General features: G+C 36.2%; 2 protein-coding genes across 5 annotated transcripts; one reads left to right on the top strand and one right to left on the bottom strand.

Annotated features, from left to right (window-relative positions):
* Positions 1 to 149: 149 nt before the first annotated feature.
* On the bottom strand, positions 150 to 4611 carry LOC104752580 (stomatal closure-related actin-binding protein 1). Its single transcript, XM_087491541.1, has 13 exons — positions 4337 to 4611; positions 3545 to 3832; positions 3302 to 3430; positions 3011 to 3103; positions 2435 to 2575; positions 2194 to 2262; positions 1990 to 2073; positions 1660 to 1840; positions 1251 to 1367; positions 1067 to 1125; positions 832 to 966; positions 531 to 680; positions 150 to 448 (listed from the first exon to the last, which is right to left on the bottom strand). The coding sequence occupies exons 2-13, from the start codon at positions 3824 to 3826 to the stop codon at positions 398 to 400; spliced, it is 1491 nt and encodes a 496-aa protein (XP_087347667.1). The 5' UTR covers positions 3827 to 3832; positions 4337 to 4611; the 3' UTR covers positions 150 to 397.
* Positions 4612 to 6113: 1502 nt separating this feature from the next.
* On the top strand, positions 6114 to 19923 carry LOC104754064 (uncharacterized). Of its 4 annotated transcripts, none has more exons than XM_087490065.1 (35): positions 6114 to 6447; positions 6541 to 6708; positions 6807 to 6896; positions 7315 to 7451; positions 7536 to 7626; positions 7735 to 7817; positions 7965 to 8071; positions 8420 to 8572; positions 8978 to 9042; positions 9290 to 9377; positions 9470 to 9548; positions 9639 to 9747; positions 9877 to 9936; positions 10098 to 10216; positions 10702 to 11080; positions 11192 to 11376; positions 11461 to 11533; positions 12200 to 12350; positions 12423 to 12595; positions 12711 to 13046; positions 13306 to 13473; positions 13554 to 13847; positions 14380 to 14556; positions 14835 to 15098; positions 15580 to 15678; positions 15761 to 15945; positions 16572 to 16907; positions 17257 to 17410; positions 17504 to 17614; positions 17857 to 18024; positions 18153 to 18279; positions 18615 to 18773; positions 18848 to 18960; positions 19039 to 19098; positions 19622 to 19923. In XM_087490065.1, the coding sequence occupies exons 1-35, from the start codon at positions 6256 to 6258 to the stop codon at positions 19814 to 19816; spliced, it is 5448 nt and encodes a 1815-aa protein (XP_087346191.1). In that variant the 5' UTR covers positions 6114 to 6255; the 3' UTR covers positions 19817 to 19923. The 4 variants fall into 4 exon arrangements, 3 of the variants coding, with proteins under 3 accessions (XP_087346191.1, XP_087346192.1, XP_087346193.1); XM_087490066.1 differs by having other exon boundaries at positions 6124 to 6447; positions 12432 to 12595; XR_015583604.1 differs by having other exon boundaries at positions 6135 to 6447; positions 12432 to 12595; positions 14835 to 15293; positions 15500 to 15678.
* The last annotated feature ends 371 nt before the right edge of the window (positions 19924 to 20294 follow it).

Below are 20294 nucleotides of genomic sequence, written 5' to 3' on the forward strand. Positions count from 1 at the left end.
TCAGGTCTTTGCAGGATTTTGGTTGATAAGGTTTGGTTTTATTGATGACTTACAATCCTAATTTGTGTGGTTTTAAATAAAAGAAGTCAGAACCTTGTGTGGTTTGAGTGTTAGTCATACAGAAGATTGAGTGTTAGTCATACAGAAGATTGAAACAAAAAAGCAAGATATACGTTACATTCAAAGACAAGTAAGAAACGCCATAAAACAAATGAATAAACAAACACAAGCCACCCGTTACATATAGATTCACCATCACCTCTTACTTCATTGATTCGATATCTTTACACACAACAGAAGTACAATTCAAACAAATGCCTAAACCCTATATAAACTACACAACAAAAAAAGCTCTTACGGATACTATAAAAGTCACAACTTAGTTAAGAGCCCTTCTTCATGGGCTTTGACCCGTCTCTGTTCTGTCATCTGGTCCCGCAAGGGTCACCTGCAACCCATCAGTTTCATACTTACATCAACACCTCTTTCTACAAAACCATAGTTTCTAACTTCATCTTTGTTATACTTACATTACAATCACAAGCGAATCTTCGTGCAAGCATGATCGCAGCGTTTCTTTCTCTCTCAGACTCAAAAGCTATCACAAAGGACACCCCTTTCTTCGCTTGCCAATACAATGCCTGAGGTGCAGCGTTTCCACCTCCTCTCACTCCACATAGCTACTCAATATGATCATCAAAGATTATGATATTTAAGGTCTCACCGAAGATTATGATATTTAAGGTCTCACCGAAATTTATGACATTTAAGGTCTCACCGTGTAACACTGAACAAAATATGACACTTTGTGAGGCAAAAGAGTATGCTTACCTGCATTGCACTAGAGTAGTATTCTTTTGCAATCACTGTCTTTCCCTTGCAAAGTTTTATCCTCATTTTACCAACGTGAAACAAGTGGATAGATTCTGATGTATGGTCTTCCCCACTCATTTGGGTCACAACTACCTGTCAATTACAATAAGGGGAACTGTTACATATAAGCCTGAGACATCCCTGCGTATAATATACATATATGTATTAAGATTTAGCACTAGAGAAACCTTACATTAAAATCAACATCGTGTTTGCGTACTAAAGCCTCCACATAGCTACCCAATCCAGCAGCTGCACGAAATCAAGACTTTGTTAAGTTCGTTGAATCATCTAGTAATGATGAAATCAACACAACCTACACAAAACATTATATCATGCTGACATAAACAAGAACCCTTTATAACATAACAATGAACCTGGATCAATCTTTCCAACTGTGGATAATGAAAGCAAACGGCTAACGTAAGTGATATCTGCATGCAAGACACGTCCAACATCAAAAGGCTCGGGAGCGTAAACTGATTTTGTGGCACCTGAGAAAGGAATACAGTTATAAATTATCTGTCCTCAACGAGTAGAACAATCTCCAACTTGATTTGGTTCTAATTACATCAGCAATATGAGCAAAAATTGTTCCTGATTCCGAAATCATCAGATGCTAATAACAATCTAATATGTAATCGACAAGCTCTCAGAAAAGAATTAGAACCTTTTAAAAACTTGAATTCAATTAGGAAAAAGCTCACCATTTATGGAACCATATATTACATGGATAAATTACACAATTTAGTCAAAGAAAGCAAAAAATGGGAAAGGTGAGTGGACCTGATATAAGCTCCTTCTTGCTGCCACCAGAAGATGATCGGTACCATTGGATCATACACTTGGAAAGATCAGGAGCATCATTGGAGCAAGTTCTGACTCGCAAACAAGAACCTAGAGCTTCGGTGCCATCTATTTCATATATAAGGGATATGTTTTCCTCGCTCTTTCTGCACATTGCGAGCTGAATAATAGAAAAATGTAATTTAGTATGAGAATCCATCTGTTTGTCAACAGCATACAGTCACAAATGCGCTCATATAGAAGTTAGCACAATCAAAAGGACCTGGAATGCACTAAAATATATGTGTATGTAATATAAATCCAACCAACCTTCTTTTGTAGTTGAAGAAAATGTTTAGATTTTTCTGCAAGCTGATTCCTCAGTGCTCGAAGCTCATACTCCATGTCCATTACCTAAAACAACGCATATGATTTGACCTTTAAAAACAATATAAGATACTATAGAAACATTGACTTAGATAGACAGATCAAGCCATTTAAATCCCACAAATAAACCACTTCTTATCTACCTACCCTGCTTGGCTGATGCAGCATTTTAATCCGCCTAGCTTCTTGAACTTCCTTCATTAAGTCTTCCATGTCCTGATATAATAGAGTAAACAATACTGTGTTTACATGTGTTATATACTTGACAAGAAAATGGAACAATGAGCTGGTTTACATGGATAAGCTGGAGAGATCTCCTATGGTACATGAATCAACATTATAAGCATAAGACATTTACTAGATCATGGTAGAAGCCATCACTACATACCTGTTTCCCAGAGGCCCGGGACATCTGCCCATGTTCTCGCAGGGCTTCTTCCACTCTTTGTACAGCTGCTCTAGCACTTTCAATCTCAGCACGCGCAAAAGCTCTTTCCTCATCGACAAGTTTCTTAGCATCCTCTGAGGCCTAGTTAAAGAATGCTACCCACTAATCAGCAATAAAATTAAAACACATTTGCATATTTATTAAACCAGTCCAGCGAGTAATTTACTAATTTTACTACCGAAAACAGAAGAATAATAAAAATGAGAAAATAAATCAAGAAACTGAAATGAAAGAGTCAGTAAAGAATTACATCATAGTTCTTACTTCTTAATCAAAAATAATAGAAAATAAACTACTTACATGAAAACAAAAGGGACCAGCTCTCTCTTATCTATCTGGCTACCTTAAGGACTAACAAAACCTGAATGGTATTAAGCCGTGGACTAAAACATATTTGCTATTTTCACAGGACTTGGTTGTTTCAGGTGGAAAATGAAATAGACATCTTCTAACTATTCACCTCCAGTAATACGAGAAATGAAAAAACACATCAACGTCTCAAAGAGCATGTTTTACCTGCTTTAAAAAAGACGCCAGCTTCTTCACTTCCGCTTTTTCTATGAACAGCTCTCCTTCTCGCTGGGTTAACTGAACAGCCAGAGCTTCAACCTAGCAGAATTTACAAATTCCAAACATACTTAAGAAATAAAGGAACACGGAAAAAATGTTGGTGGTGGGATTGTGAGACAATTTAAGAAAACAATACTGGAAAGGGAAAAAAATTGTTTTTTTAGAAAGGCTAGTGGCTATAGATATCACCACATAAAGTACCAGAACTATACAAGGAAATGACTATAAAAGACTAACCATGGCAATGGCTTCCTCTACATCATCCTTGTTCCTACCTGCCACACGTCCTCTGAGAGACTCCAGTGCATCTCGAAGTTTCTTTAATAGAACATGTTTCTCCAAGGAAGTTGCTTCTTTGAGTTTTGCCTGCATTCATTCCCAACCAAATTAGCCTTAAAAGAAGGCACATATAAGAACCAACAGAAAAACAAAGCTGAGTAGAAAGATACCAAACATTAAAATAAGGATAATATATCAGACCTCCTCGGATAGCTTAGCAGCTGCAGCCAAACCCTTCTCAAATTTATTGGCAAGGTCACGAACAGACAAACGTTTTTGCTGGTCCATAAGCTGTGCTGTCTCACGCGCAACAACCTCTTTCATTGATAGCACTTTAGGGTCATCTTTCACATCAAATATCTGATCATTAGCCCCAATTCTATAATTAGGAAATCTACTTGAAGCAAATTTCACATCTGCTGATACTGCTGGAACACCATCTCTCTGCAATGAATCCCGGAAATCGCGGGTAACCCTTGTCATCTGTGTCTGGTTATAAACCAAAAAAAAAAGGAAAATGCTTAGACTTGAAGGAATTTAGACAAAACAAAAGATTAAAAATTTAAAAAGACAGAAAATTCCAGTAGATGTCTAACTAGTAGTAAGTATACTCCAATGTGCTCACAGATCTGTCCTTGAGAAAATCCACAAAATCAGAAATACCAAAAAACAATAACATTGATTCTTCAATAGCAAACAAAGAAACTCATACCAATGTTGGAGATAACAATAGATTGATTCAACACACATTGAAGAAAGTCATCGTAATACAAATAAAGATTTGGAGGAAGTCAAAACCCTAGATTACCAAATAAAGAGTTGCTAACAAAGCTTACCAATTTAGTAACAAATTTCAAAGAAGTTAGAAATTGAGAGTCAAATTTAAAGAACTTTGAAATCCAAAATCAGAACACAATACACTGTAATAATCCGAACAATGCCAGAAATATTAGGCAATGAAGTTGAAGAGAACAAATCTAAAGACTTCTTTACCCGAATCCGATTGATGGATCAGACAAATGTTTGCGTTGAAATCGAATACGAGAAGGTCTTCGGAAACAGAAGGAAGAAGAAGAAGAAGAAGAAGAAGAAGAAGAAGAAGATTTGGTCTGAGCAGAAGGAAAAAGTGAAGTTTGATAGAGTCGTAAGCATTAGCTTTACCAAAAAGCAAAGAAGACCGTGAAAAAATTGTGGCTTTGGTGGAAACAATGTTTTTTTCTCTCTATTTCCTTTTTTCTTTTTATTTCTAAATAAAATAATAGTTTTCTGGTTTAGGTAATAAATTGTTTCATAATTTTCAACTCCGGTTGATGCGTGTCTTTGTCGTACTTGTTTGTTGTTTGTCTGAAACTTAAAAATCTCACGGCGGTCACGGATTCTGTTTGGGAAAAAACATGTTATTTTATTTTTTTTCTTCTCTCTCTCTCTTTTGTGTGATTAACTGCAACGAGATTTTATTATTGTCCTAACCAAATCTTTAACAATTCAAATGATGACATTAAAAATTAGACTAGTTTGGTGAGACTGTAATGTACTTTTCAATAGGAAACACTAGATGACTCACTCGCATCCTCTACGAAGATAGGATGTTCGATATACATTTATTTAAAGCCAAAATGTTTCGTTGAAGTCTATAAGCTTTGCAATTTGATAATCGATTTCTTCGTTTTCATGCATTTTTCAATTAGTGGATTCACACCAAATCAAAACCCATCACTTTATTTACAATCTTTTCCTCAGGCACAAATACGTAACTCAAAAAAACAAAATAATTTAAATAGATCAAAATGATCACGTGTTATAAGTTGTAATCTATATATTTACTACTACAAGAAAACAACAAATTAACTAGTAAAATTTGTGAAAATAATAACTTCTCACAAATTTTTGGTGAAAATTGCAAAACATCTTCACAAATATCATATTCTTAGCAAAATCCTTGCAATTTTGCAAGAGAATGCGTTCTCGGCTTTTCGCAAATCAGCCACAAAGTTACGATAAATTTGTGAGATTTTTGTAAGAATTTTTTCTTTTTTTTTACATATTCATCGCTAATTTGTGACGGTGTACGAAAATATAATCCATAGACCATAGCAAATTTATGAGGGATATAAGAGAGCCATCACAATATTGCAAATCAAGAAATTAAATTTATAAAATTCATCTGATGGTGAAAAAGATTATAATGAGAATAATGAATATTCTGATTTATTTAAAAATTAATTTAACTAAAATTTATAATTGATTTTTTATGTTTTTTTTTCAAAAAAATATATTCTCAATATGCAATGGAATTGACTTATTTTAGTGTGATCTTTCAAAACTAGTCAAACTAGTCAAAACTAAAATACTTTAGAAATGATATGATGTAGGATTTTAAAGATAGATAATGATATTTCAGTATTTCTCTTGATAAAAAGTATGAATCCATTAAATAAATGCAAGTAAGATATGTCACACATTATAAGACTTATAACTCACCATATAATTGCATGTTTTTACTATAAAACTTAACCAAATCTAAACCTTTTTTTTCTTGATTTATTTCCCTTATTTTATTAATCCAGATTAAAATCCTACGTCAAACATATAAAATTTTAAAGAAATTTTTTTAGTAATAAACTGGTTTAACAGATGTTAAAGAAAAAACTGGTTTAACAAATTGCATATCCAGGCTTATAGCTGGGCTGTGGTTGAGGCCTTGGGAGACGTTGGCCCGATATGCCTAGGGGAATCTTCTTTTTACTTAGTACTAGTACTACTTAGTACTATAGGCAAACGACGATACGTTGTCGTTTTGTATCAGCCTTAGTTCTCTTGTCCGGCAAGACGGGTGAGACTAAAATAAGAAGAAAAAGCATAATAAAAAGAGAAGCAAAGAAGCAAATTGATAAATCTCTGCAACTCAACAAATGCGTAGATTAGCTATGGCATCTTCGTCTTCGTTAGTCTCCAAATCGGACGGTGAATTGGATGAAATGCTCGATCGGATGCTGACGAGACTCGCTCTTTGCGACGACTCCAAGCTCGAATCCCTAGTCTCTAACCTCCTTCCTCTTACCATATCTTCTCTGTCTTCTCAATCTCCCCTTGTTCGTAACAAGGCAAGTTTGAGATTTACAACTAATTTCGAATTCTAGAGTTAATAGAAATTGTGAACTTTTAAGTCTCAGTGGGTTTTTGATTTCAATTGTCAGGTTCTTGAGATATTGAGTCATGTTAACAAGAGAGTGAAGCATCAGCTTGAAATTGGTTTGCCTTTGTTGGCTTTATGGAAATTGTATACCGATCCTGCTGCTGCTCCTATGGTTAGGAACTTTGCTATCGTCTATGTTGAGATGGCTTTTGAAAGAGCTCCTGCAAAGGTTTGGTTCTATCTTATTTGTTTTGTTGTTGGGGTTTTCCTTTTGCTTGTTGATATTGTGGAAATGAGAGGACTGATTTTACTGTTTTGCTTTAATAGGAACGGGAGGAAATTGCACCTAATACGCTGGAGAACGTTTCAAAGCTTCCTAAGCAGCACCAAGAGATCATTCTGAGAATTGCTATTAAGGTGGTCTCTCAGCTCCTCCTTTAGTGTGAAATTGGATATCTATTCTATGACCACTATTTACATCTTTTTTTCTTCTTTAGTTGTTCGAATTGTTATGCATTACTACCTAGATGACAAAAGACAATATGTTTGCTTTAGTTTGTCTTCATGCCCTTTTTTGTGTGATCGTTTTGCATTTTTTTCTCTATTTGATGGAGTTCTTCCGTTATGTGGTTAGTGCTGCATATAGTGCTAGTCTTAAATGTTCTATGTGGGGAACAATATCTGGTGATCTACACTATTATAAAACGTAAGAGAAGACCATTGGCAGCTTTATTAGTGGTTTCACTTGGATAGATGACAATTTTAAAAATCTATTTTCACTTCAAAAAAGAATTGGCCAAACAATATCCTCAAATTTTAACTGGTTTGTTTCCAGGTCATTGGAGAATGTCATGCAAGCAAGATCAGTGATGATGTCGCTGCGAAGTATAGATCTCTGATTGCTTCTCAGGATAAAGAATTGTTTCTGGATTTTTGCCTTCATATGCTTTTGTATCAACCATCTTCTCAAGGGTATGGAGACCATTTTTTGAGCACTGTTCGACCTTCTTTTGTTATCATTGCATCTAATAAGAGTTGTTCGGCCTTCTAATTCAGAGGTGGACCTTCTCCTGGGCTTTCAGTTTTTCAAGTTAATCGTATAATGGGAAAGCAAGCGTTAAAAGGGGACATGCTTACTAGACGAAAGGTCTGTTATATAACTTCAAATTTATCTCTTGGTTTTCTATAGCTGCCAAGCTATATGTTGGTCACTAAGAACTACCATTTTCTAAAAATTGATCAATTTCTTAAGCAGTTGGGGATCTTGAATGTCATTGGAACCATGGACCTACCTGGTGAATCCGTATATCCATTGTATATTGCTGCATCAGTAGATAGGTAAGCTTTGTGTTTTCGCCGCATGACATGCTTTGTTTCTATCACATGTTATGAAATACCATTTTGTCACTAGCCTTCTTGCACTTTACATCTACTATTCATGTCTCTGAGAGTCGGTATGGATTTTTTGGTGAAAATTCATTCAAGTCAAGAACCTGTAGCTAAGAGAGGGGAAGATCTTCTAAAAAAGATAGCTTCTGGAACAAATATGGATGATCCCAAGTTGATAAACAGACTGTTCTTGCTATTCAATGGTACGTAATCTTTGTTTTTAAAAACATTTTGATAAGATTTTTGGTCACTCAAATCATTTATATTCTAAGAATAATTAACAATGATATTACTTAACCCATTTCTAGCATCTAGAATCAAGTCTATGTCTTCTGCTACTTTAAATAGATGCAAATAAGTTTCTTCTGCTACTTGTGGATGATATAACTAGACCCACTTAGTATGCAAACTATTGCACATTTGCCATGTCTGATGTTAAAACAGATTCGTTTAAATGTTGGGAGATCTGGGTTTCTTCGCGTGTTTGGGTATTTTATTTTTCTTCCTTTGTCCATGCCAAATTACCTGTCATCAATTTGATATGCATGCAGGCACTACAGGCACTGAAAATGTTACTCCGGAACATAATGTAGCTCCAGCAAATGCATCCTTGAAAATGAAGCTCATGTCTGGTTTCTGTCGTTCTATCGCAGCTGCAAATAGTTTTCCTGCAACATTGCAGTGCATATTTGGCTGCATGTATGGTATGTTGGTTTAACATATGACATACTTTAAACTGAACTGTATAATGGTAAACTCTTTCTGTGATCATGGTCAGTGTGTATGTCAGTTTGGTTATGGTTTCTTTGTAGATAGTTTCTTATAGTCAATCCAGTTTATACAGTTAGGTTGCGTGGCAGACATTGTAAGCTTCTAAGAAAAAGTAAATGTAATGTGGTATGTGTTTTGACTATTGTAAGAATAATCATTTGGCTTGTTCATATCTAACTTTCATGAAGATTCAATTATGAAGAATCAGGGAATTTCTTAGTTTCTTGGTGCAGTTAAAAGAATAATTAAACTACCTTCTCTCTATGAATTGGGTTCTTCATTTATTTTCTTGTTGATTACTTGGTGTTTTTGCTATCGACCTTGTTTTGATGGGACAGGAACTGGAACAACCTTAAGGCTAAAGCAAATGGGAATGGAGTTCACCGTGTGGGTTTTCAAGCATGTAAAGATATTCTTTTCTATACTTCAGCCTGCATTTATGTTTGTTTTGTGTAATAGCAGACAGTATGAGCGCAAAATATTTTTATATATATTTTTTTTTGTGGAAATAACTCAAATTATTTTCGCTCAAGTCAATCTTAGACGAAGGACCATATCAACAGTGGCCTTTTCTCTCTTTTTTTTTGGTGTTGAAAGTCTTTGTTTCTGAGTATTTTATGCTTACATCACTGGACTTGTTTAAAATGCAGGGGAAGATAGATCAATTGAAACTTATGGGACCTGTTATACTGAATGCTATTCTAAAAATGCTTGATGGTTTCACAGGTTCAGAAACAGGTTGGGTTTTTTGATAGTAAAAAAAGTCTCGATTTCCTTATGCAAGTGTATAAATGAGAATTTAAGTAGTTATGTTTCATGCTTTCCTACAGATGCTCTGTCGAGGGAGACCAAAACATTTTCTTTTCAAGCTATTGGTTTACTTGCACAACGTTTACCTCAGCTTTTTAGGTAAGGGCTTCTCTCTTCTGTGCCCTATGCCTATCTTGCGTTTTGCTGTCATTTAACAGGCATTTTGTTTGTTGTAAACTTAACTTTCAGAGAAAAGACTGAAATGGCTGTTCGTCTTTTTGATGCGCTGAAGTTAGAAACCCAATCTCTTCGTTCAACCATCCAGGAGGCAATAATTTCTCTTGCTGCTGCATACAAGGTGTGCTACTTTAACATTATATATCGACAAATTGTCATTTCATTTTCTATTTTGGTCCTTAAGCTTTCATGTTTTTTTTTGCATTCCTTTTGGTGCTCACCATGTCAGTATTGGTATTCATTTCTTTAGGACTCTCCAGAGAATATTCTCAGAGATTTGGAAGTGCTTCTGCTAGCAAATTCTCTGGCGGTATGTATACTTTTTCGCTTATTTGCGCCGCTTAGAATATTTTTTTTTTTGCGTGTGTTTTGCTTCTTTTTGTATACTATTTCAATTAATTTTGTTACCAAAATAATCAGGGGTTTATAAAATCTATAGTATCTTTACTTTATGCCTTATATATTGAGCAGGAACAAAATGAAGCTCGCTTTTGTGCTTTGCGATGGGCGACTTCTTTGTATAATTCACAACATTGTCCAAGTCTCTACATTTGCATGCTGAGCGCAGCAGATCCGAAGCTAGATATAAGGTATTGGAGTTTATCGGATTTTATTGCTAGTCTTGTGATTGTGGCATGTTCAATTGCGGCATGTTGACTGTTTCCGGAAAACGCTCTTGAATTTAGTTTATTTCCTCGAATTGTTTCGCCCTATGGGTACACATATTTTATGATATATTAAAGCTTAATTCAAAACCAACACATGAAAAAGCCCTGGCAACCAACACACGAATGGAGGATCAAAGTGTTTGAGTTTTGTCCAGTGGAGGGTATACAATCCTCTAATGGGATCTATTCCTTCTAACTTTGTAGCGCATTTGTGAGTTCAATTCAATCTATCTTAGGTTAGACTTGATGGACTACCAAAACCCCGGTGACAATAAGAAATGACTTTCATACTTACACAAAACCTCTTCCGTGAATCCATCATGATATAAATCTTCACTGCGTCATTTGTTTCTGGTTCTTGTTATTTACTGAAGCGATGTGTATTTATTCATTTTTTCTACTTTCAGGGAAATAGCACTCGAAGGACTCTTTCTGAAAGAAGAAGGTCGCACTATAGTCTCTAATCATGACCATAAATATCCAAAATTTGTTGAGATGCTGGGGTACATTCTTAAGCAACAGCCAAAACTGATAGATTCTTCAGAAATGAGAAGCCAGAAGCTTCTCTTTCCCTCACAAGTATATCTTGTCATGATAAAGTTTTTAGTGAAGTGTTTTGAGTTAGAGATGGAGGAGAGCAATACCCAGGCAGTAGGGACTGATTTTTTGGATTCGGCACAAAAAATGTGTTTGTTGTTAGAACATTCCTTGGCATTCGAAGGCTCGGCTGAACTTCATGCCTGTGCTTCTAAAGCATTGGTTTCAGTTGGCTCTTACCTTCCGGAGGTATGCTTTCTAAAATAGATCTTTATTCTTTTAATTTGTCCCGTTTTCTGTAGCAGTTCAAATCTCTTTTAAGTTAATCCTCCGATCTTCCTTTTTTTTCTTTGCAAGAAGATGGTTGAAGTTTACTTTTCCCGAAAAATTATGTGGCTAAGGGGTCTGCTTAGTCATACAGACTTGAGTACTCGTGAATCTGTATCGCGATTACTCGGAATGGCATCCTGTGCTCTTTCTGATGCTGAATCATGTTCCTTGCTTTCTGAATTGGTATCTTCAATTTCCCAACCGCAGAAGTTAAGGTGTTGAGCTCTTCTTTTAGACTCTGTATTACAAACAAGGCTTCTGGCCACAGGATTCTTAGAGCTAACCTCTTGCTTTCTTAGGTTTGAGGCACAGCATGGGGGATTATGCGCTATAGGATTTGTTTCAGCACACTGTTTACATAGAATGCCTGCTGTAAGTTGTTATGGTTTTTTTTCTTATAATCTTATGTGTATGATTGCTGTAGCAAAAGTATGGTGGTATCCTTGGTTCTAGGAATCTGAATGCTGCATGTCTCCCTTATTATATTGCATCTTAATTAGCTTGTGATATGACATCCAGATACAGTTACTGCCTATTCTTGACTATTTAGTTACTTGGACATGCCAACTCACATACTTAAAGCTCTTTTGGTTAGGATCATTTTTGAAAAAGGAGGTAGCTTGCTTCACATAGTAATAAGTCATTTGAAAAAGAAAGTAAAAAAGACATTTCTTGCCTTTGAATTAACTAAACAATTATGGAGGTGATGTCCCTTTTTTGTCTCTTGTTCTCTCCATATCCACCCTTAAAAATTTGCTTGAGATCAATAAAATAGCTAATGCTGAAACCCGATACGTCACACCTCAGGTGTCTTGGTTCATCTTGGCCTCCTTTTTAGCGATGTCAGTCCAATGTGATAATTTATTGATACTCTGCACTTCTCTGTCTACAAATATTGACACCCACCAATCGTGGGCTAAATCGTATGTGTTAATGTTAAATCACATTCCAGCTTAACACATTTTTACATCTGTTTTTGAATTGGCTACATATTTTTGATATTTTCTAGTATCATGATTAGGATTTTGCGTGAAGCAGGTCTCTGAAGCAGTTACTCAAAATGCTGTTAAATGTTTGGTGGATGTCGTTAACTTAGAGACTGCACCACTGGCTTCTGTTGCTATGGAAGCTCTGGGTCATATTGGCATTTGTGGCGCATTACCTCTTCTTGTTAATGATTCTAGTCCAGGTCAGTTTATTCCAAGAGCCTGTCTGTAACATGTATTATGCGAGTTTTCAGTTGATTGACTTGCTCTATCAGGGACTCAAGTGCTGGAAGTTCTGCAAGAAAGATTGAGCAAGCTGCTCTCTGGTGATGATATAAAATCAATTCAGAAGATTGCTCTATCTCTTGGACATCTCTGTTTAAATGAAACGTCATCTTCGCACTTGAAAATAGCGCTTGATCTTTTATTTAGTCTTTCACGGTCAAAGGTGGGTTTGTTAATATTGTTCGCAAAGCCACTTCCCTCTGTCCGTTTTATTCGATCCGGAAGAGTTCAAGCAGAACGGAGTAAACCTCTAAATTTGTATATTTGTTGTTGACCAGGCTGAAGAAATTTTGTTTGCCGTGGGTGAGGCGTTATCTTTCCTCTGGGGTGGTGTACCAGTTACTGCTGATATGATTCTGAAAACTAATTACACTTCTCTTTCGACGGACTCAAATTTTTTGATGAAAGAAGTTAAATCTTTGTCTGATGCCAAAATTGATGCCGAGGAAGATAATCGTACTATAACCAGAGAAACAATTACTGGAAAACTCTTTAATACTCTTCTGTATAATAGCAGGAAGGATGAACGATGTGCTGGAACTGTGTGGATGCTGTCTTTGACCATGTACTGTGGCCAACAGTCATCAATCCAACTAATGCTTCCTAAAATCCAGGTTAGCAAGCGGTAACAGGAAGCTTCTTTGCTGCTGTAACCACCCCTGCACCATCACAACAATAAGGAAAATTAAGCACATTATCATTCCAGTTAATTTAGATGTATTACCCATTTGGAGCCATCTATGATACCCTGGGATTGTTATCTCAAATACTATTTTATTAGAAAAGCCCCATGACCATCTTGTGCTATATTGTCAACTCCACAATTGGTAGAAGCTTGTACAAACTGCTGCTTAACTAAAATATTTTTCGCAGGAGGCTTTCTCACATTTGTTAGGCGACCAGAATGAACTTACACAGGAGCTGGCATCCCAGGGCATGAGCATCATCTATGAACTTGGTGATGCATCAATGAAGAAAAACCTAGTAGATGCTCTGGTAAATACTCTAACTGGCACAAGCAAAAGAAAACGAGCTATAAAGGTAAAATCTATCCATCTGGGTTCTTCTTTCTGGTTCTTCAGTTTTTGTATTTGTTCCTCAAGTAGTTTTTTGTTTTTCAGCTTGTTGAGGATTCTGAAGTGTTTCAAGAGGGAACCATCGGTGAGAGTCCCACTGGAGGGAAGATTAGCACTTACAAGGAGCTTTGTAATCTTGCAAATGAAATGGGGCAACCTGATTTAATTTACAAATTTATGGACTTAGCCAATCACCAAGCTTCTCTTAACTCAAAGAGAGGAGCTGCTTTTGGGTTCTCCAAGATAGCCAAACAAGCAGGAGATGCTCTTCGACCACATTTGCGACTGTTGATTCCGAGGTTGATTCGTTATCAATATGATCCTGACAAAAATGTGCAGGTAGGATTACTACGTTTTCGGAATATTGACCTGTTACTATCTGGCGTATATTCAATTAGGGGACCTATTCATCCTGAAATGCTCATAATTCCATGGTTCAGTCTGTGCTGTTATTCTATTTTGCATAATGATGATGTGTCAGCATATCCAAGCTATATATTCATCACTAGTCTCGCGACTAAACATTGGCTTGTTAAACTGAACTGAGTGACACCATTTCTAGCATTGAAAAGCATTTTTCTTTAATCAGTAGATTTTTTTTAGTTTTACAGGAGAAATATTTACCAGTTGCACTTCTACAAGCTGCATAAATCGCTTTCGGTCCAGTACATTTATTTATTTATTTTTATTAAGTGAATAAAGTTCCTCAGTTTTTATTTGAAGATAAATAATGTTTCACCACCCAAAAATATAGCTATATGAGTGATATCACTTATTCCTACCTGGCGGGTTCATCTCGTCATAAAAGGTCGCAAAGGGTGCGTTTGTTTACTTCTTTTAGTAATTGCTACTTTTCATGTAATCTTGGCAGGATGCAATGGCACACATTTGGAAAGCACTGATACAAGACCCTAAGAAAGCTGTTGATGAACATTTGAATCACATCTTCGATGATTTGCTAGTACAATGTGGTTCACGGCTTTGGCGCTCTCGTGAGGCATCCTGTTTGGCCCTTGCTGATATAATTCAAGGTCGGAAATTTGACCAGGTGGGATCTTCGTTTCTGATAGAAAATTTAAATGAAATTTCCTGTTGCATGTATGAAGTTAGACTCCATATCTTAAACACTAGTTCTGGTTTTTAGATGATGTTAATTCTTTTCGTATATCAATTTACATACCTGCCGGGTTCTAGAACCAGCTTGTAGTGAAGTATAGCATATATATTCACCCAGCCTCCTGGTTGTTTCTTTCTTGTTTGTAAACATTGTTGTTCTATCAGATTTTCTAATTGGTATTCTTATTTCATGCACTTATGTAAATAAAGGTCAGGGAGCATTTGAAAAAACTATGGATAGCTGCATTCCGTGCAATGGATGACATTAAAGAGACTGTGAGAAATGCTGGTGATAAGTTATGTCGTGCTGTGACATCCTTAACGATAAGGATCGGTGATGTCACGCTTACTGAACTATCAGATGCAAAACAAGCAATGGATATTGTTCTTCCTTTTTTGCTTTCTGAAGGAATAATGAGTAAAGTGGACAGTGTACGTAAGGCTTCAATTGGAGTTGTTATGAAGCTTGCAAAGGTTAGCCTTACTTTGGTAGATTGATGATCTAAGAGAGTTGTGCTCATATATGACCAATTTGTTTCCTGGTAATGGTATATTTCCATATCATGCCTTCTTCTCAGAGATTATTCTTGTGACTTTGGTAGTGGTATATTTTATTTTATTTCAATACAGTTGAGTAATCAGTAAATCCGGACTGTAGAAACTAACCTTGTGTTGTCTGTTTCTAATCCTTTTGGCTAGGAGGACAGATATGAGCTGAATGTTAATTAAACAAACTAGCATCTTAAAGTTTTTTCATGTGCTATGTTCTTTTAGTTTAACTCCAAACAAGAAACGCTAAATCAATTTGAATTGTATATGATTGCATTTTTCTGTACTTGTTATGCATCACATAACATGTTAAACTTACTTGCTAGTTTTGGTCAACTGAATGTGCTCCAGGGAAATATTTATGATCCTTTTCAAGTGATTTTGTGCTATTTGTTTCCCTTTGCAGGGTGCTGGAGTTGCCCTCCGTCCACATTTGTCAGACTTAGTTTGCTGTATGTTGGAAAGTTTGTCTAGTCTTGAAGACCAAGGACTTAACTATGTTGAGGTATCATTTACTGTCAGCAACTTCAGTTTGAATCTTCACCTTGTCCCGAAATCGTATTAAATTTAACTTTTTCATGTTTCAGTTGCATGCTGCCAATATTGGCATAGAAACCGAGAAACTTGAAAATTTACGAATTTCAATCTCGAAAGGCTCTCCAATGTGGGAAACTCTTGATCTGTGTATTAATATAGTGGATATTGAATCACTTGATCAGTTGATTCCTCGTCTCACGCAACTTGTTCGGGGTGGTGTTGGCCTCAATACAAGGTCAGTTATGTAAAACCTTCTATTGGTAACGAACTAATCCATCTACAACTTTTACTTGACACTATTTCTTTGGGTTTTGGCCGGTACTATTGTTAAGTTTATTACAGAATTTGATAGAGGTAAGAAAACTTGGGACCAATGCCTTGTCAAATTGATTGCATTCAAAAATGATGTCATATGATTTAAGCCATTTTTGGACCAGTGTCCCGTCTCTGCCATCTGAACACACGAAAATAATCATATCCCCTATTTAATTTCCTAAATGTTTTTTGTTATGGCTTGTAAAGAGTTCCTGAGAAAACTGAGTTCAAATAAGGTAGACTAAATAACTTTAACCATTCAATTAGTTTAATATTAGTGACGTAATTCCATACCTTATTACCTTTTCACCCATCTTCATGAACTCAGACTGCCTCAATGGACTCGTCTAACTACTACTATTTGATTGGTTCAAAATAAGTAATGCAATTCCATACCTTCTTTTCCATCTTCATGAATGCAGACTGCCTCAATGGAATAGTCTAACTGCTTTTAGTGTGGTGTTGGAGTTGTGTCTTTTATTTCACGTAATCAGTTGTAGTTTTGTAGATATTGATATTTTTTTAATTTTTCATTTTTCTTAACAGAGTTGGTGTTGCCAGCTTCATCTCCTTGCTAGTTCAGAAAGTTGGTACTGAGATAAAACCATTCACTGGAATGCTGCTAAGACTTTTGTTTCCTGTTGCCAAGGAGGAGAAAAGTTCTGCTGCAAAACGTGCTTTTTCAAGTGCTTGTGGCATTGTATTGAAGTATTCTAGCCCCTCTCAAGCTCAAAGCTTAATCGAAGAAACTGCAGCTCTGCACTCTGGTGATAGAAGCTCTCAGATCGCTTGTGCGAGTCTTTTCAAAAGCTTCTCATCTACAGCTTCTGATATAATGAGCAGTCATCAGTCAGCGATTGTTCCAGCTATATTTATTTCCAGGTAAACCATTGTAACTGCATACTTCTGAGCCTGATCCATGTGAGATATTTTGCACAATGAGCATAATACCTAATAATAACTGATATTAGTCTTAAAAAAGATCAGCAAATTATTGCCGTAAATTTATAACTCCCATGTTCAATACCATCCCCAAATAAGATCCAGAGAGTATTTTGCAATTTGGGGCACATGGTATCTTTTTTCTCTTTCAAAGATCCAGAGAATATTTGGCTGATGTTTCTGTACCATCTTTAAAACCTTTCCCTCGATGCAAAAGCTCATTATATAATCAAAATCTTACCTTCTATTTGTTAGTAGTTGAGAAGCTGATAGTGATTATAAATTTCAGATTTGAGGATGAAAAACAGATTTCAAGTCTCTTTGAGGAGGTTTGGGAAGACATCACAAGTGGTGAAAGGGTCACACTGCAGTTGTTTCTGCAAGAAATTGTGAATCATATTTGCGAGAGCATCACATCATCCTCATGGGCAAGCAAAAAGAAGGTAAATTATCTTTCTCATGCCAGTTTTCTCTCTTCGTTGTACTAATTGGTATTTCAGCTGGTGTACTTATAGAAGATTTAAACTTGTTTTCAGTCTGGTAAGGCAATTTGCAAACTAACTGAAGTCTTGGGTGATTCATTATCGCCGCACCACAAGAGATTGCTGCAATGTCTTGTCAATGAAATTCCTGGACGTTTATGGGAGGTGAGACAGGTTCTTTCATTCTAATATTTATTTTCGTTTTCCTATTCCTTAAAGGTTCACAAAAAAGTTAAGTGAGATATTGCAGCAGCAGAAAGATTAAATTGGAGAGTTCTATTTTTGTTGCTCCACTAAGAGCTGCAGCTCTAATATTTATTTTCCCGTCCCTGTGGATGGATAGAGCTGGTGTATGTAAGATGCACTTTTGTTGCACTAGTATTTCAAATCAATACTTATGATTGCAGGGAAAGGATGCTCTTTTGGATGCCCTTGGTGCTCTTTCAGTCGCTTGCCACGAAGCAATAACTAAGGAGGACCCAACAACTCCCACTACCATCTTGAGTCTTATCTGTTCTGCATGCAAAAAGAAAGTCAAGAAGTATCGCGAGTCAGCCTTTTCTTGTCTGGAGAAGGTAAGTAAATGACTAGTGGCGGCGTACTATGCAAAATTTAAGAGATCGATCATGATATCTAAATCTGCTAATAGTGCAGTTCTTGCACAGCATAGTGGATCTTTGAATATTATGATTATATTTATCAGGTCATAATAGCTTTTGGCGATCCAGAGTTTTTCCATGCTGTTTTCCCGATGTTGTATGAGATGTGTAGTACTGCTGCCGTCAAAACGAGCACTCAAGTCCAGCCAGCAAGTGATGCTGTCAAAACAGGTTGTTACACGACTACTATACAATCCCATGCGTCCTATGCTTCGATTGATAACACTTTTGCATCATTTTTGTTGGGTCACATCGGATACTATGTTGAGTAGTAACTGTTAGTTTTTGTGTTTTTCTCTCATTTAGCTGGGTGATTAATAACTTAGATTAGGACAATTGAGGTAGAAATAGTCAGATGCTCGTCAACCATTGCTTTTTTAATAATAAATCGCAAGTTGATCAAGGAAATGAAAATCCCTTACCTCATTGAAAAGCTCATATAAGAGATAGGTCCTGTACCGTCAGAATTGTCTCAGTACTCTAAACAGTCTATATTTTGTTTTCAGAATCAGAAAATGGAGAAGACGGACATGTCCCCCTTGAAAAAATTATGGAATGCGTCAAGTCTTGCATCCAAGTGGCAACCATAGATGACATTCTTAGTCAGAAAGCAGATTTGATTCATGTTCTTCTAATTTCCTTATCACCTGGTTTTCTGTGGACTGGTACTGGTTTCTTCTCTCACTTAATCTTTCAATAAACTTTTAATTACCTTAACCAATCTATCTTTCGTGAGCAGTAAAAATGTCTGGAATTTCATGTGTGGGAAAGCTTTCTTCAAAGTTTCAGAGTCTTTGGAATGACTCCATGGATGACCTTTTACCTAGTGATGCAACAAAATTCGTTCATGAGGTACATAGTTTGAACTCAGTTACTACCCCATGCATGTATAATTTTAACTGCAAAATAAGTGTTGTGCTTGCGTTTCAGTTATATCACTCACTAGTTCCTAAACTACTGGAATGCATACACACAGTGAAGATAGCGCAGGTATGTTCTATTCTGGTTTGTATTCAATTCCCATGACAGTCTGCACGGATTGAAAATTGAAACAAATTTCGTGATTTTGGTATTCGTTTTTTATGTAAGAGATCTTCACTGTTGATGAAAGTTGATGTCCTTATTAGGTTTTTATTTAGGGTAGCTTGATTATGTCTAGTTTACTTGCATTTAGAGTTAGTTTACTTCTCAAGTTAGTTTATCATGCTTTTTGAGTGTTTTTCTAGAAGGAAAGAACCGTTGTTTAGACAGAGTACAGGACTGGGTTCAACCACGTCTGGTCTAACCCTTTCGTCTAACAAAACATTTGAATCAACTATGCAATTTTATTCAACAAGATTCCACCTACCAAAGGTTTGCATATTGGAATCGTTGACTATCTTCATTCTATCATTTGCACGACCAGAATGTGATGATTGAGAAAACTGTATGATTGTTGTAATAATCTCACAAGCTATCTATCTTGTCTTTAAACTATATTCTAATTGAATGTTTTTTTTACCTAAAACCTCAGTTTCATGTAGCTGCTTCCACATGCCTACTGGAGTTGATTGAACTGTATAGCATGGTCTCGTCGTTTCATCCCGTGGAAGTAGATTTCAAAGCTGAGATTGTATCTTTGCTTGAGCTCGAGAAGAGCGAAGAAGCCAAGTCGGTGTTGAGAAAATCCAGGGATGCTGTTGCAAATCTCCCCTCGTTAACTAAGTAAGCACATAGAAGATTTAGTTTGATGCCTAACATTATGTAATAGAATATAAATGAGAATCTCAGACGTCGTTTGTTTTTTTTAGTTGGGTTATACAAGTTTGATTAAAAGAACTAGTTTATCGTTTTAAATGGAAACATGTTAGTGATGTGTGACATGGAAATAATTTTGTGGTGGTTTTTCTTTTTATGCGTCATGAGAAGTGAATTGGAGTGATTCCGTGATGGTAATGCACAGCTAATATAGCTAATATATCAGAAAAACCAAAAACAATTGATCGAAAAGCTCCAGGAGTCTCAATTCGTTATCTCTTATCAATCCAAGGGCATGCGAATCAATTGACCGAACGGATAACTGCAGGAAAAAAGCTAGATGAATCACCTAGAAACAGGATGGTAAAACCCTAAACGAAATCTAGTCATAACGTTCCCGAGGGACCAACGCATACCGGAATCAAAGCCGGACATGACATCGCCGAGGA

Source organism: Camelina sativa, chromosome 16, assembly GCF_030686135.1.
Source record: "Camelina sativa cultivar CO46 ecotype springtype chromosome 16, ASM3068613v1".
Taxonomy (NCBI): domain Eukaryota; kingdom Viridiplantae; phylum Streptophyta; class Magnoliopsida; order Brassicales; family Brassicaceae; genus Camelina; species Camelina sativa.

Excerpts from the sequence above, each read along its gene's own strand:
- LOC104752580 (XM_087491541.1), bottom strand. The coding sequence starts at position 3,826 with ATGACAAGGGTTACCCGCGATTTCCGGGATTCATTGCAGAGAGATGGT. Across the intron at positions 2,263-2,434 it reads CCCGGGCCTCTGGGAAACAG|GACATGGAAGACTTAATGAA; the intron begins GTATGTAGTGAT and ends CTATTATATCAG. Across the intron at positions 681-831 it reads ACTACTCTAGTGCAATGCAG|CTATGTGGAGTGAGAGGAGG; the intron begins GTAAGCATACTC and ends CATATTGAGTAG.
- LOC104754064 (XM_087490065.1), top strand. The coding sequence starts at position 6,256 with ATGCGTAGATTAGCTATGGCATCTTCGTCTTCGTTAGTCTCCAAATCG. Across the intron at positions 15,679-15,760 it reads AAGGACTTAACTATGTTGAG|TTGCATGCTGCCAATATTGG; the intron begins GTATCATTTACT and ends TTCATGTTTCAG. Across the intron at positions 19,099-19,621 it reads ACACAGTGAAGATAGCGCAG|TTTCATGTAGCTGCTTCCAC; the intron begins GTATGTTCTATT and ends CTAAAACCTCAG.